Below are 17,015 nucleotides of genomic sequence, written 5' to 3'. Positions count from 1 at the left end.
ATTTTCCTTTTCAACCCTCTCAACCATCCTTCCCAACCATTTTCAATGGCATTCATGATCTTCTCAACTCTCCCAAATTTTTTTTTCTTTTTCATTTAATTTAATCAAACTTCTCCTTTTTTAATAAAAACTTAAATATTTCATTAAAATTAAACTAAACATTACATAAACATGAATTAAAAAGTACATAACAACATAAACCGAAACTAAAATTTTACATGATAATGAAGACAACTAAATCAAACTCGCAACTGATGGTAGCTGCATCGCTGGATCGTCAAGGTATGATAAGTCTAAAACCGATACATGCGCCGTGAGATCATATCGGAGCCGATGATGCACGTTCTCGTCCATTAACTCCCGGTTTGCTTCCGGATTATAAACTTTTGGTACCGGTGGGTCCATAATATGAACCGGTGATATTGCCCGCCTGTTGTTTTTGATGATCATGTTGTGTAGTATAGTACACGCAACGATGACTTTTTCAATCTTCTCCTTTGTCCATAGCCGGAGGGGACGGTCCAAGATCTTCCATTTTACCTTGAGCTCAAACATATTTCTGATGTATCTGATCAAACTGGATGGGGAAAAAAACCCAACAAACAGACATCTTTAAATTCAAATATGATTATAAAGTCAATCTTATCCTGTATTCGTTAGTTAATGGGGTTTTTGACTTTGGGTTAAAAACAGTTAGGGGGTCAATCTTTTGGAATCTATTAACGGTCTCATTACTTTCTGTAAGATGGGATTTGGGCTATCCTGAAATTGAAATAATTGTTGCTACAAAATCAATATCAATTGGGCTATTTTAACTATTAACCTCTTATCTTGTTAATGCGAACTAGTACTATTAATGGTGTTCACCAATTATTTTGATTCGAAAGAACGTACCGCCAGATATGAATTTGTCTCAAATTCATCTGGATTTGACGGTTTTATGGGTCAAACCGTTTCATGAACACCGTTAATAGCAAGAGTTGCCACATTAAAGATAAGTGGTTAATAGTCAAATAGCCCCATTGGTATTAGATTAATTGAGATTGATACCGTAGCAAAATTTGTTTCAATTTTCCGGTTTGCCCAAAGCACAAAGTAGTGAGACCGTTTTAACAGATTCGATAGGCACATTACCACCCTTAACCGTTTTTAATTAAATATACTCCTAACTACAAAACTCACATGAGACGTAACATGGTGGTGGAGTTGGTAATGGCTTGCATAACTCCAAAAATTGTTTTTATTGGGAGATATTCCTTGTTAATTTTGATTGGAGCACTCTATAAAGAGATATCTGCCACAATTAACGTTGTTTTGTTATTTCAGGGAGTGAAAAGAAGAAGGAGTTACATGGGATTACACCGATTCGTGCAATATCGGGTAGTTGGGGTGACAGAATTAACGACTGTGTGGACTTCTATGGTTATAAAGTCAGTTTCACATGTGATATTGTTGATGTGAAGTTTTCAAGTTTGGTTCTTTTAGTTGAATCAAAGCTAGATGAAGATGTGGAGGATGTACAAATGAATTTATACATTGGTTCCAACGTTGTGAAATGCAAGGTTTTTTCATATGTGAAGTTGCATCTCAATGCACATCAGGTTTGACCAAAACTTGTCTAACTATATGGGAATTTATAACATTACTATTGTTAAAATGAAAGTTAGACAAAAATTAGTTCAATGGTTTGAAGAGTACTACTGGAAAAGTTTGTTGCTAATCTATAGAGTAACCCAACTATCTTTTGATGCATCTGTGCTATGTTTTTGTTTCTTACAACTTTTTTTGTGTGTGTGTTTGTTACTAGGTAGCAAAAGCTAAGGGATTTCATGAATTATGTTTCAATGGAATATTTGGGGAGTTGTATACCGGCTCTAAAGAGCCAAGAGAGTTTTTACTACAATCAAACAGAAAATTGTGGAATCCGAATTGCATGTACTTGCTTTTGCCATTGGAGTTCCTAGAACCATTGAGGATCAGTTGGAAAGAGATTGGCTCGTGTGTATCTGTAGTTGATTTCGTCAAGAAAAATTCCATTTTTCAGGCCGAAAGAGACAATGTTGATTCAATCATGATGAATTCTGATCATGGCGATATGATTCATTTTGCCAATAAGTCTATACATAAAGATAATGTTAATGAAGTTGTGGTCTTGGCTATTCACACCGGGAAAATGTATATAGTTCTGAAATTTATTGAAGATGAAACTGCAGATAGTCCATATGACAGAGATCAATCAAGATTTTCATCATTCACCGACTATTTTAAGAAAGAGTATGAAATTGTGCTAAAGTACCCCAGACAACACTTGTTGCTGCTGAAACAAAGTGATAAGACACATAACCCTCTTGTGGACTTCAGTCGTCAAGGTTTGTTGAAACTTATGGTTTTCATTTTTTAGAGTTTGCAATATGGGTGGGTCAGGTAATGAGTGTACACAAATGCGGTCAAATTAAGTAATTTCTCTCTGGTAAAAAAGGGTTATGCTTAACCGAATGCTACCGTGTCCAATTTATTTATTTTTAATCACTTTGAGACTTATGATGGCATAAGTTATATTGTTTCAATCATGATCCACATATTTAAGACCCATTTGACCGGTTCTTTTTAAGGGTAACCTGAATGGACCCTTTCATAAGTAAATGAGCATATGCTTCTCTACAGTTACTGTATAGAAGAAGTCTTTTGATTGGTTTTTTTCGAAGGTATTCACATGAAGAAATATCATCCTCATATACCACCGGAACTTCTAGTCATTATCGATGTGAGAATAGATGTTGTTAAATCAATTTATCTGTTACCTTCATTAATGCACCGACTTGAGTCATTAATGCTGGCTAGCCAGCTTCGTGAGGAGATCACCGGCCATGCTATTGACTTACACATCCCATCATCACTGGTTTGTGATTTAGAGTGATTTATGTTCTTTAGACTTCAGTTACTGGCCATGCAACTGACTTACACATCCCAATATGTTGTGTTTCTTGTCTTGTTTAGATTTTGGAAGCCATCACAACTTATAGATGCAATGAAAGTTTTTCTATGGAGCGATTGGAGTTGCTTGGTGATGCAGTGATAAAATATGTAATCAGTTGTGATCTTTATCTTAAATATGTAAAGGATCATGAAGGAAATCTATCTTCTCGGAGATCATTGCAAGTTTGTAATTCAAACTTATATAATTTGGGAATCGGACGTCAATTACAGGTGTGTCTGCTGTAGTGTATGCATTATGCTTATGTAGCTGTATATGTCATATACTTGGCAATATATCACATCAGTATACCCGATATGGCTGAACTTTTGTGCCGCAGTCTTTGGTTGCTTCTACTAGTACTTATAAATGGTATAATAGGTGGGTTAGCTTCTTAACTGAAAGAAAGATAAAACATATAAAAAGTGCTATTGGCATAAAAAATATGATTACTAATATTAATATAGTTCAACAACATAAGAGGTTTTATGCACTGAAAAGACCCACTAGGTGACTTTTACCCCATTCGATCCATTTCACTTTTAGCATTTTTTTTTATTATTTTACCTGTTATAGAGAAAACATAACTCATGCCGTGATGCCAACCCATCCTTAATTAAGTGAGTTGGAATTTTCACATCTATAGTTACTCTTATACCTGGATTGGTACATTTTAGCAATATTCTCAATGAACCTATCATAAAAATCTTATGGACCTTCATGTGTAGGGTTACGTAAGAGATACTGCATTTGATCCTACTCAATGGGCTGCACCTGGTCAGCTTCCATTTAGACGTCACCCTTGTGATCATGGCATCGAGACTACAGAAGTACCTATCGATATTAAATACCAGACTGAAGATCCAAAAATTATAATTGGAAGGTGTTGTGATAGAGGCCACAGATGGTTGAGTTCAAAGACGGTATCTGACTGTGTTGAGGGTCTGGTAGCAGCTTATTATGTAGGCAAAGGGTTGATAGGTGCCCTTCACTGTATGAAATGGCTCGGAGTATGTTGTGATCTTGATCCATCACGCATCAATGAAGCCATTGAAATTGCTGCACTCCATTCATACACTCCAAAGCTTGATATCATTCACAGTGTAGAGTCGAAACTTGAGTATGAGTTTGAGGCGAAGGGTCTGTTGTTGGAAGCTATCACACATGCATCGGACCGAGATCAAGGAACTACATACTGCTATCAGGTAAATGATTTCTTACTCTCAATAAGTAAATGATTTCTTACTCTCAATAAATTAGTTAATCATTTTATTCTTACTTACATCCGGCAATGGGTCAAAACAGGTTAAGTTTGAGCTGTTTAAAAAAATAAAAGTTCAGGTTTAAACGAGTTTTCTTTTTTGTATGGATTGGGTTGACTGACAAACATTGTTTGTGAATAGTTAATATACTAAGCATGAATACAAAATCTATGCTATTACAATTACAATCCATGTAAAGCACTAACAATACTCCTTGGGCGATTTTTATCCTATTTGACCCATTAGATCGTTCGTCTTTTAGTTGATTTTACTCATTCGACCCATTAAGGATAAAACATGAATTGACTTGTTTAACTTAAACAGTTTGAAATGGTTGCCTCTGATTAAGAATATCATAGAGGGTGAGTTTTCCTTTTGGTGAAACGGCTAACAAATTTACTTTTATTTGATTTTGTTCATGATTTCTTGTAGAGGTTAGAGTTTCTTGGTGATTCGGTAATAGACTTGCTTATTACTTCGCATCTCTACGAAAAGCATAGAGACATCACTCCCGGAGAGATGACGGATTTACGTTCAGCCTCAGTGAATAACGAAAATTTTGCTTCCGCTGCTGTAAGACGAAAACTTCATCTACACCTCCAGTATCGGTCGAGTTATCTCCAGAGTCAGATTGCAGAGTATGTTGTCGCTTCATCGTCCACTGATACAAACTCGCTGCAGACTAAGAAATGCCCTAAGGTGTGTTACCAGATATCAACATTTTTATCTTGTATTTCTTGCATAAACTGGTCAGTAGACTAGTAGAGGAGTCAAAGTAGGCAGGTTGGCTAACGGGTCTTTATGGTATTCGGTCAAAAAGGTGACAATTTTTTATTCATGTTTTGTCATAGGCACTTGGTGATCTATTAGAGAGTATCGCTGGGGCAATATTAGTTGATACCAAATTCAATCTAGATAAAGTTTGGCGCATCATTGAGCCCTTATTATCTCCAATTGTAACACCAGACAAACTTGAGCTTCCTCCTTCACGTGAGCTGAGGGAGTTATGTGACTCAATGGGTTATTATATAGACTACTCGTGTAGTAGCAAGGGCGATACTACTATGGTGGAGCTACGATTGCAGCTCCAAAATGCCTTTTTATCTGCACAGGGCTGCGGTCCAACTAGAAAATTTGCAAGGGGTCTAGCCGCAATTCGGTTATTAAAAGAGCTAGAGGTTTGGGTTCCTTCATACTATTTATTTTGTCATGCTCATTAAGTTAGCCATAAGATGAGGTGGAAATATGGGAGGGTTGGACAGGTTAAGTAAAGGGTCAATGCAGGTTCTTCTGAAAACTGATCATTCTTGTATGAGACAGGTTAGGCCAAATATGATTTTAATTTTTGTCTTATTTCGGTGTAAATCTATCTTATAATATAAAAGACTGAAGGTCTTGTAGATGATCTTACCCATTTGAGTCGTTACAGATGAAACATAACTTGAACTGACTCATTCATAAGTGAATGCGCTCAATATAAGTTTTTCAAGAATCAGATGATTAAGGTTGTTCTTTACATGTTCATATGGTACCATTTTGCAGAAAAGAGAAATTTCACAGAAAAATCTGGGTCTAGACAATAGGGATGGGGAAATCAACAATCAAAGCAGCAATATAAGTGACACAACCCCAGAGGAACCCAATCTTGTCAAGAATTTAAAGTTAAATCTTGTTGATCGTCAGCCAGAAGATACCCCCCTTGTCGAGAAATGTTTACTTGAGAAAGAATCAAATTCAAAGGTTGAATTCCAAGGTAATCATCACTGAAGTTTGTTCATTTTCATGGAAACATTTTACAATCTCTTTCTTAAATTTATGTTCATTTCAGCGGCAGTCCTAAAGTCAATCGACACGAAAAAGGGAGGGCCAAGATCTTCACTCAATGAGCTGTGCATGAAAATGCAGTGGCAAGCACCAATATTTACGCCATTAGAGCAAAAGTCGAAGTCAGTAAACCTTTGCTTCAAGTTATTTGCTGAAACTTCTTTTATTTTGATTAATTTAAATTGTCAATGTCAATTTACAAGTTAATCATGATGATGCAGAAATCAAACTGACATTGGTGAAGTTCTTGAGAAAAGAACAGCATTCAATGGCTTTCAGTCTCATATTACTTTGACTATTCCTAATTATGGTGCTATTGAGCTCACGGGAGATCCACGAGCAGATAAGAAGAGTTCTTTCGACTCTGCTGCACTACTCATGCTATATGAGCTCCAGCGACTTGGAATGCTCAAAATTGGCTAGAAAGTTAACAGGTTGGTAGGTTAGTTTAATCAAATTTTATGATGTTAGTTTAATCAAAGTAGGTTGGTTTAATCAAAGTATGTATAACGTTGGGGAAAATTAGCTGTTGCTTTCAAATGGCCTTGTACTAGTCAGTTTTGGCAAACAATCGTACCCAATTCCGTCTTCCACGAAGTATGGGGGAGGTGAGATTTAGACAGCTTAACCGCTACCCTAAGGTAGAGAGGCTGCTTCCAGAAGGACCTCCGGCCATTTTGTAGGGAGTGAAAGTTGAAGCCTTGACCTTTGTCTCAAAAGGCAAGGGATTTTCCACTTGATCCAACTCCACTTGTTTATTGCAGAATTGAGTGTTGTCCTTGAAACTTAACCTTGAGACTATATGCATGTAAATGTGCATAAGCCTCTTATGGAAAAGGAAGATTTTAATATAATTTCAATTATAACTGATATAGATTTGCCAGTGTGTTTATAAAGTTCATTTGCTATGCTTGAGTCCAACTCCACTTGTTTATTGCAGAATTGAGTGTTGTCCTTGAAACTTTACCTTGAGACTATATGCATGTAAATGTGCATAAGCCTCTTATGGAAAAGGAAGATTTTAATATAGTTTCAATTATAACTGATAATAGATTTGCCAGTGTGTTTATAAAGTTCATTTGCTATGCTTGAGTCAACAACTCGTAAACCTTGTTACTGTAGTTTCCAGGTACACGCCTCAGCATTTTAAAGATTCTGTGACTCCCTAAGAAGTCAACACGCTTTACTACCACAAAACCGTACTCCATAGCGTCTTTACTCGAGTACATGGACCTCAGCCTGTCAGCATGCCGAGAATCAGTGTGGATTGCTAACTCTATCTCGGATGTTGACATGTTTTCCTATATATAAACAAAAGTCTTGTTAGTTTTGTGCATTTGTTAAAGTTAGCAGATAGTCAAGCATATACTGTATCTTTTTTTATCCGGTTTTATAATTTGTTACCTGATAAAAGGCATAGATATGATCTAGCAACTGTGAACATGTGAACCCTGTGTGACTAAAGAATGTCCTTGAGACAGGGCCCATCTCAGCGAACCGGTCCACTGGAAATAGTATGGTAATGAAGTGGTTCCCGAAAACTAACTCGCTCTTTTCCCTACATATAATAGAAAGATCAGGTATTTCAATGGGCAGCGATGTAAGGATTAACTAACCCAACCTGACTCAGCCCCTTTGACCCGTACAAAAAGATGTCCCATATTAACTAAACAAGTAAAAATTCATTACCCAACCCGTCCATCTTGTCACCTCTACTCCCATGTGAATCAACAGAAGGTGAAAGAAAAAAGAAAAGTAATGTAAATGTAACCTTTCCGAAAGTGGACGTAATAAATTCACAAAACAATCACTGGGTTCCTTCATGCTTTCATTTGCATCGTTCAAACTAAAAGAGTCCATAGTGATAGACGCAGTTGATGATGGCTCAGACATAATCCAGCTGATTGAATCAAGAAGGATGCTTCGAGCTAAAGGCTTTATTAGTGTTTGACACTCCTGTATAAACAATACAATCCCTAGTAGTCTAGTTTCCTTGTATGCTCTAAATGCCATCACAAAAACTACAAGTGAACATAAATTCAATGCCATTTGCCCATTACCTCCATATGATGGCCCCGGCGATTTCTGACCCCCTCTTTTGCAAGGATCGCAATCCTTTGGTTCTCTTTGTGGTCTGATTTCGTAATAAAATTGTGTGTATCTTGAGAAACATCAGCCTTGTTGCTAACCTAGAGGACAACATATTCAATACTTGTAACTAAGAACTTCAAACATGTAATATTTGACTTGAAATTCAACATTTACGGTATTTACTAGACAACATTCCCAAGTGGTGGGACGGCATGAGTGCATAACTATCTGACCCCGGTGTATTCTAAATCATCAAGATTGTAAAGAGATGAACACTTGAAGCTTCTCTACCTCATAATGTTTGAGCTATTAAGAACTAGATTGTGTACGAGAGTAGTAATACATACCTTTCGATCAGTTCCACCTTGGTCATCACCAAGCATTGTTCCTACATGACGTGCCAAGTCAGCGGATAAATGGATGAGCCTCTGTGGCCGAGTCTCCTTTACAGTCTTCAGAACCCATTGAGGCTGAGATATATCATACATATTAAGTAAAACTTAGCTAAAAGATATATATGCTTATATTTTCTGCATCAATCACCCTGTTCCCACATTATAATTCGTTATATACATCCGAATACAGTACCCCTTACCGTAACAATACTATTGGAGTGACCAAAATATTTTCGAACAAAAGAAACTTCACACACTACGTAAGCTGTGTCCTGACCAACTAACCACCTGTTTGTCACTATAGCACCTTCCCGAAGAACAGCATCTACAACCTGCATAATGCACTTATTATTATTTTGGGTCAACACTATAGTACAGTTTCGGTTAGTCTGGAACCACTTTTTTAAACCAATATTCATAACTTATAGGGTATTGGGTTTCAAAGATTCGACAATGATATCTTGAATTACCCGTTTGTTAATTGGTGCCTTGAAGCCCCCTACATTCTTGGGTAAGAGGACCCGAGAGACCAGGTCCAGCTCCAAGGCAATATTCATAACTTTCATATGTATAATTACAGAAATAGTTAAGTATGAAACTTTCTGTACTACTGGTATTATATGAAACACCTGAGTCAGCATATTGTATACGATAAAAATAGAGATTTCCAAAAATTCCTTTCCACATGGTGATGGTACTTTGCTATTTAGTAGGTTGCACACATTATAAATACACTTTTATTTCATACAATGGTTCGAAAAGATCAAACAAAGAGTCGAGCCCAATGGTCACAAAATATTCCTTGGTAGTTGCTATGTAAGCTATGAATCCAGAATACCTTGTTTCTCAGCTCGGCCGAAAGGTCTGGGTCTAAATAAAAGGTTTGCCTTGAAAAAACTGAACTTCTTTTCTGCTCTTCTAATGGGTCTAATCTCGATCTCTGGATCAAGTTAGATTGTTTAACATTTTCAAGCATAGCAACAGGTAGACAAGAACTCCCAGTACCAATGTTGTTAATATCATCTTTCACCATATAGTTTTCTTTATAACTCTTCACACCATATAGTGATTCATTCAATCTCACTAAACACACGATAACGAATTGTGTTAATTTATGTAGCAAAAAACATTTTTTGGTAAGCGCCAAAGAAGATTTATCAGTAGAAACTTGTACCATTTCTTCTTACACTATCGACAAACCATCCAAGTGTAACAACAAATAGACCATCTCTGGCACCGTGTTTCAAGACATGCTCAGGTTTACGTCCATGGGAGCTGTAGATATGCGTTAAGTTTACAGTAAATTGATAGTAATGATTTAGGTTCACAATATGTATATGTTAGTTGATGTGCATTTTCAATTATTTAATAAACAATTATACAGTTTTAACATAGTTATTTGGCTCAATTATTATGTAATTCGATACGCAAAATCGTTTAAAGATCACATGATATTTATCAAACTAAAGATGTAAAAAGGATATTTGAACCACCAAATGTGTACACTGGGGATGCAAATGGGAACTAAATTGGCCACCCAATTTCTCTGTAGCATCAATCACTTGTTTTCTTGCTTCTGTAAGTCAACATCAAGAAGAAAATTATTCAAAAAGTCAAAGATTTGGCCAGCAAGACTTTTTCCATGTATCATGTAAGACAAGTAGATGAAACCAACCATAAAAGTTAGTTGATTCGAATAAACTAATATTGCATGCACTTCATGACATAAGAATGAAAAACAACAATAAATCCAAAAACCATTCTACCTTTGAATTTTTAGGCAACGCATCAAGTTTTATGATCCAGAATTCCAGATTAAGAATTCATACAAACTTATGGATAAAAAAAAGATCATGTTCATTTAGACCAAAAGAAAGAGCAAATTGGTGCATGGTAACTCATAAAGATTCAAAGTCTTGAAACAAAACACAAGAAGATGAACCAAATTTATAAAACATTAGCCAACAAGTTCAAGAACCCCTAATTAACAAAATGATCACAAAATTAACACATTAGTAAGTAATTCCAACCGTTGCAGGATTGAGAAACCTAGCTATTGAATAACAACTAATTATTGAGATCAAATGATCAAAGAAATTATAATTTACAATACCAGATGATTAAAGTAAGATTGAATCACCTTTGGACAAACCAGTAACACAGATAACGAGCCCATAAAATGGAGAATTCGACGTTGAATGACGTGGTGGTTGATGATGATCTTTTAAGGAATTAGTACCCAGTGTACATGTTACATCTGTATACATCTTTGAACATCCTTTGCCAGTAATCATCTCCATTTTGCCACTTCCAACCATCTATTTAACAACAAAAACTGATATGGTTATTCAATATATTTGCATATTTGGCATGCCTGGATTTCTAAGGCTCTAAACTTTAACCCCAAGTTGAGTTTAGTATCTGTAGCATAAAAATTTGACAATAAAACTGATATGGGCATTCAAGGTTTTTTCATATTTAACAAGGGTTCTGTATAAAGCTTTTAACTTTAACCCAAAAAAAAAAAAAATTGAAATGGGGTTTTAAAAAGAATAGAAAAAGATGAAGCTTTTAGTGTTATTAACAATACCATACAAACAAAGAGAATGAAGAATGAAATGATTAAAAAGAAGATGATTGATATTCAAGATTATGAAACCAATAAAAATTCTTGAGTCAAATTTCAGGAATTTGCATAATAAAGTGATAGTGAGCATGACTTCTTCAAAGCTTTTTTACACTTTTTTGATGGTGTGGTATCAAGAAAAAGATGAAATCGAGTGGTATTAGAAGTGACTAGTGAAGGAAAAAAGGAGTATCATGGAGTCTTTTTAGAATCACGCGATTACTCATCTTTTGTTTCATGATGATTTAGAGTGTTCATTACCATTTGTCTATCTGCCTTGTTTTACACTTTCAAATGGTCTCCAGCCCTCCTTTTATATAAGACCAGCTACTTCCTTATTTTGGTCCCAAATCTTATTTCTCTTATATTTTATTTTTGTTCATGCAACTTTTGTCATTGTGATATTTTCAAACCATCTCAATCTCAAATATTAAATACTTACTCTTCGGTCCGGTCTGATGAACCGGTAAATTCAAAACATATGTCTTATATATTTTGTTTCAATTTTGGGATTTTATGATAATTTATATAACTTCGCTTAATTAAATAAATTGATAACATACAAACAGTTAAATAATAGCATATTTAAATATTCAATATCAACATACAATTATGAAAAAAAATAACTATTATACAAAAATAAAAAACATAAATTAAACAAAATATAGTCAATGAATAATCTAAAAAAAAACTTTGGTAAAAGAAAATTATATATATATTATACGTGTGTAAAAATATACTTTTAATCAAACTGGATATATGTATCTAAAAAACATCAAATATAAAGTATAATTTGAATTTCTAGCTAAAAGCAAATGTTAAATCAGATCGATAAATAAAGCAGATCGATAAATAAATATCAGCTTTGTTTATACTACATAAACAAATCAGATCGATAAATAAATTATCATCTTGAAAAAAACGTTATATGATTATACATGCATGAATAAATGTCACTTATAACCAGATATAATAAAATGAATATCAAAAATTTAAAACACAATCAAATGATATATAAGAATAAATTTTACTACAATTATAACCATAATTATTTTTTAGCCGGTTTTACTTTTTATAATATATATTTTCTGAACGAAAAAAAAATGATTAGAATATTTAAATATTAGATAATTACTAAAATTTGAAAAAAATTTCATATATAAATGAATGAACTTGTTTTAGTTTTATACAAATATAATATTGATAGCGATTATACAGATATAAAAACAAAACAAAAAAAACAACTAAGTGATAGAAAAATAGTTTTAATGATTATAAATGTAATAAATTGAATTTTAATTTGTTAATAATAAAGTTCATTTTTTAAAAGCTAAAGATGGAAACTGATTAAAAAAAAATAAAATTTCTTAGTTAATTTGGATAGTGATATTGTTACAACATAAATTGACCATCTACAATAAATGTATAAATTTCATTTTACAGTATACAACTGTATAATGTAGATATTATTGTAGATGGTTAAATGTTGTTGTAGCAATATCATTCCGCATTTATAAAGGGTACCAAGTGTTATTAGGATAAAGGGTACCAAGTGTTATTAGGAGAAAAAAAAGAAAATTTCAAAGGGTTATGTGTTTTCTAATATGATATATGTTTTCTAATTTATCTATTCTATCTTATAAGACATTTAAGTTCCATTTTAATATTTAAATTGTTAAGCATAACAAATAATTTAGCATTTTATATTATATTCTAAGAAAATTTAATGCGTAATCTACCAATATATATATAACAAGGTACTAAATTCATTCCTAAACAAATAAGAACCTTTGGATGAATTTCATCTTTAATTCATAACCATTAGATCAAATTTAATTATTTCAACTTTGTTAAATGATATTATTAATACTTTTACTGTAACAACCCTTAATTTTCGACGAGGATGATTTAGTTGGACTTACCTAACCATTTTTCCCTAGAGGTTTATTAAGAGAATTAATCTTCTAGATATTAAGGCATAGTTATAATTACCCTCTAGTTCAATGGAATGCCTAAAAATAGCTATTCATCTTAGAAATGCCTAACACAAGCCAATCTCTAAGTGAAGAATCTATGAAAATTTTATAAAAATGTAACAATAATTAATCAAGTCAACTTCGAGAATACGTAAAGTAACAACAACTTTATAATTATTCAATCTAACAAACAAGTACCTATGTATCCAAAATGTAATCAATAACTCAAATAATATAAGATACATTAAGAAATTTTATAAAGTTTAGTACCAATATATATACATACACATACATACATATATTTATATCTTGCAAGAGTTAATATTTGCACTTAACACAAGTAAATATTTATATCTATGCATACACATATAATTACAACTCCAATACTTGTATAATTTAAATTTACATAATCAAACCATTACTACATAACTTGATTAAAACTACCCTCATTTTGAATCTAGACTACATTTAGAACCACCCCAACACCTCACCACTTAACCTAACCAATGGGACTTAACTTACCACTCCCACTAGCCAATAAGCTTACCCCTAACTTCTTTCCTGCTCCTAAATCACGTGGGTATGCCCCCTCCTTCTCTCATTTTCAGATTTCTCTCTCAAACCAACACACACACATCTCCAAACACTCTCTCCAACTCTCTCAAAAATCCTGCACTTCTTCCTCTTCATTTTCGGTTCAAACAAGGTAAAAAAGGAGCTTAAATCTAAGTAATCTAATGTAATAATAAGTTCCATTAATCATCCAACAACTAGTATCATGTATGATGGAAGCATGGAGTCGATTTGGAGGCAACAAGAGCACGAAATCAGCCCCCAAAGTGGCTGGTCGAACAGCAGCAGAAAAAGGGGCACAACAAGTTCAATCTTCTTCCTTTCTTTTGATTCTTGATCATTAAAGGGTACCCAACTTGTTCATTTGATTGTTCTTCATCTTTTCCTTCACTTTGTAGCTTATTTTCCTTTCTCTTTTCAAGCTTGTTACAGCCATGAAACACTCAAAGGGCAGCCATGAAATGGAGACCCAATAACACTCTTGATCTTCTTCTTTTGATCTTCGAAGGTTGATAACTTGTAATTTTTTGATTATCACTCTCTTTATCTTTCTATTTTATCACTAAAAACACATGGATCTACACATGCATGCATATTTAAAAGATTGATCTAAAAGAAATAATCATGATGCAAAAGATAATAATAGGTTGAGTATAAGAATGTTAGATCTTGACATGAATGTATAGATTTAAGTAGTTTTGTTTCTAACACCCCAACAAGGCGGAAATATGAGGGTTACATACTAAGCACAGCACGACATGAAAATTATGTAGAGTAAGTCTAAATGCATAAAAAGGATCAAGTAATCCATACGAATCATTCAATAATGCAAGTATCCGGATCACACATAAGCATAACCCCTAATTCGGGAAATGAATCACGGATCCAAGAAGTCCAAGTCTAGCATGATCAAGCAATCAACCATCCAATACGTCTATGAGCTAACCTGTTCACCTGAAAAGTGTACTAACACGCGTCAACATAAAGTTGGTGAGTTCGTAGGGACAAGTAACAGGAAACAAGTGTGTCGGGATAACAACCGTTAACGATATACGAGTATTAGAGTACTTAATCACGTTCCAAGGAAACCCTAAAAGGTTTCACGTTATCACAAATCAATACAAGTCAACGTTTTCGTTCAATTATAGTTATAATGGCACGACTTACATAATAAATAATGCGCAATAAACCTGCACGACTTACATGATAAACAATGCGTATAATATGTTTCAGGCACGACTTACATATATTTCAAATGCGTAAACTACGTTCCAGACACGACTTACATATATCTCAAATGCGTAAAATACGTTCCAGGCACGACTTACATATATTTCAAATGCGTAATATCACGGCACGACTTACATATATTTCAAATGCGTAATATCAACGTGACGTTACAACTAAGCATTCATATTCAATATACATGTTAAACAATATCGTTAACAACAAAGTTATGACACAAATCATGGGTTTATCGTTATGCCATCAACATGGACTTAATCGTTATCATAATCACAAATCTATAATACGTTAAGGGGGAAAATGTTATCATGCGAGATCCTATGTCCCAATCCTTATCAAAACGTTTTCCATCAATCAACAACACAATGCACATACACTTCTTACGGTTCTAATTTCAAGGAATCATTGATGCTTATATATAGGGTCCCCCGCAGCCTTCCTACCACATCTCCTATTCATTGAAAGTATAACCGTCTTCCATGTATGTACAACTACCCAAACCACAAAAAGTATTCATAAATGGAAGCATAATTAACCGAGCAACAAGTCAATACGTTAATCTAACAATCGATTAAATAACAATAACAAGAACGTATACTTTTCAGCCCGAATCTCAATTGAGTAGGGAGGGTTTACGAAACTCACCTTGAGCGGCAAATGCAAGTTAAGAATGGTCACAAGCGTACAATATCCATCACACGATCATAACCTATAGTTATACATATATGCATATCAATACACGTTCATAATTTCATTATTCGGGACTCGTTAGATCGTGAGAATCAAAATGATGTTTGTTGGATGGATATGAGATTAGGGGTATGTTAAGAATTGACTTAAACATGGATTTAACGAGTTAAAGACATAGAGGAAGAAAGTGGGTAGCAACATGGGTAAGAATGGTTTAACTAAAAAGTCAAAATTAACCAAGAACATCCAAACCCTAATTTGACACTTGAAACCGGTTTGTAATGCTTTTAAAATTGAATTTTATGCTTTATTAGACATGAAATAACATCAATGAACATAACCCACTTCAAGAATTTAACCCATGACTCACAAAAGCATCAAAACCCGTTTTTGACCCACTTTGACTTTTACAAGAACCCTAATTCGACCTAGACCTCGATTTGAAGAGTGTTAAGACATGTTTTGAGCATAACTTGGCATAAGTAATGTGTATGAAACTAACCCATACTTTAAAATCATTCCATAACCTCAATTAAAACTCAATTATGATTTTGACCTAAATTATCCAAGTTGTAAACCCTAAAATTGATTAAAGGTTGTTTACGTTAAAGGTTGTTTAGGTTAGACTTGAAACATGATTATAAACATAAAATGGTGGATTTGAGATGAGTTTTACTTACAAAAATTACCTTCAAAGAGTCAAACCCGAATTTGAGCTAGATGAAAGAATTTCTTGGACTTTGACCTTCAAATCTTTGATATGCTGTTTAGAAGATCATGTTGATTATTATTCTAGTTTTAATCTTGCTTAAATTTCCATAAATATGATAGAAATCTAAAGAGAGAGAGAGAGGTATGTTTGTGTGTGTGTGTTCATGGTAGAGAATTAGAGAGAGAAAGATAGATAAGAAATGGAGGGTGGGAGGATATAAAATCTGAGATAAAGGGGGTGTGGGAGGCAATTTTAGATTCCAGCACTTAGACTAATACTCTATGAATTAGTCTCACTCGTCTATTTAGACTAATACTCTACGAATTAATCTCATTCTGTCTATTAGACTATTACCCCGAGAATCACAAACACGAGTTATACACATGAATGATGAATCCAAAAAGGAAAAGGCAGATGTTATATACATAATTAACGAAAGTCAATGGGTCGAACACCACGAGCGTTACTACTAACCACATAGTCAACGAAAGTCAAACATAGTCAAATAGGTCAAAATTCACGAATGTTACATTGTTATAGTTTTGAATATGGGATTTGAGATGGATAATGGATGATTTTGAAATGGCTTATAATCTATATATTTGATGTTGACATAATCCAAAAGTGAATAAAAATCTAGTGAGTGG

At 33.9% G+C, this 17,015-nt stretch overlaps 2 protein-coding genes across 2 annotated transcripts; one reads left to right on the top strand and one right to left on the bottom strand.

Moving 5' to 3' along the window:
- The first annotated feature begins 254 nt into the window (after positions 1 to 254).
- Positions 255 to 6,930, top strand: LOC122591428 (endoribonuclease Dicer homolog 3-like). Its single transcript, XM_043763698.1, has 11 exons — positions 255 to 282; positions 1,327 to 1,601; positions 1,808 to 2,369; positions 2,706 to 2,899; positions 2,998 to 3,207; positions 3,703 to 4,179; positions 4,669 to 4,935; positions 5,088 to 5,414; positions 5,779 to 5,989; positions 6,065 to 6,182; positions 6,282 to 6,930. Exons 1-11 carry the CDS (start codon positions 255 to 257, stop codon positions 6,481 to 6,483), a joined length of 2,871 nt encoding a protein of 956 aa, XP_043619633.1. The 3' UTR covers positions 6,484 to 6,930.
- Positions 6,931 to 7,063: 133 nt separating this feature from the next.
- On the bottom strand, positions 7,064 to 10,864 carry LOC122591427. The gene is made up of 10 exons (XM_043763697.1): positions 10,687 to 10,864; positions 10,053 to 10,122; positions 9,721 to 9,821; positions 9,385 to 9,629; positions 8,747 to 8,878; positions 8,499 to 8,621; positions 8,121 to 8,249; positions 7,832 to 8,016; positions 7,465 to 7,618; positions 7,064 to 7,361 (listed from the first exon to the last, which is right to left on the bottom strand). The coding sequence occupies exons 1-10, from the start codon at positions 10,862 to 10,864 to the stop codon at positions 7,143 to 7,145; spliced, it is 1,536 nt and encodes a 511-aa protein (XP_043619632.1). The 3' UTR covers positions 7,064 to 7,142.
- Between the last annotated feature and the right edge of the window lie 6,151 nt (positions 10,865 to 17,015).

This window comes from Erigeron canadensis, chromosome 3 (genome assembly GCF_010389155.1).
Source record: "Erigeron canadensis isolate Cc75 chromosome 3, C_canadensis_v1, whole genome shotgun sequence".
NCBI lineage: Eukaryota > Viridiplantae > Streptophyta > Magnoliopsida > Asterales > Asteraceae > Erigeron > Erigeron canadensis.
Note: the sequence above shows the minus strand (reverse complement) of the source record. Positions and strands in the feature narration are given on the sequence as shown.

What these genes read in the sequence shown, in the direction of transcription:
- LOC122591428 (XM_043763698.1), top strand. Translation starts at nt 255, where the DNA reads ATGGTAGCTGCATCGCTGGATCGTCAAG. An exon ending in GGTTATTAAAAGAGCTAGAG is followed by an intron (nt 5,415 to 5,778) that starts GTTTGGGTTCCT and finishes ACCATTTTGCAG; the next exon opens with AAAAGAGAAATTTCACAGAA. An exon ending in TTCAAAGGTTGAATTCCAAG is followed by an intron (nt 5,990 to 6,064) that starts GTAATCATCACT and finishes TGTTCATTTCAG; the next exon opens with CGGCAGTCCTAAAGTCAATC.
- LOC122591427 (XM_043763697.1), bottom strand. Translation starts at nt 10,864, where the DNA reads ATGGTTGGAAGTGGCAAAATGGAGATGATTACTGGCAAAGGATGTTCA. An exon ending in CGATAGTGTAAGAAGAAATG is followed by an intron (nt 9,630 to 9,720) that starts GTACAAGTTTCT and finishes TCGTGTGTTTAG; the next exon opens with TGAGATTGAATGAATCACTA. An exon ending in AAGGTGGAACTGATCGAAAG is followed by an intron (nt 8,250 to 8,498) that starts GTATGTATTACT and finishes GTTGTCCTCTAG; the next exon opens with GTTAGCAACAAGGCTGATGT.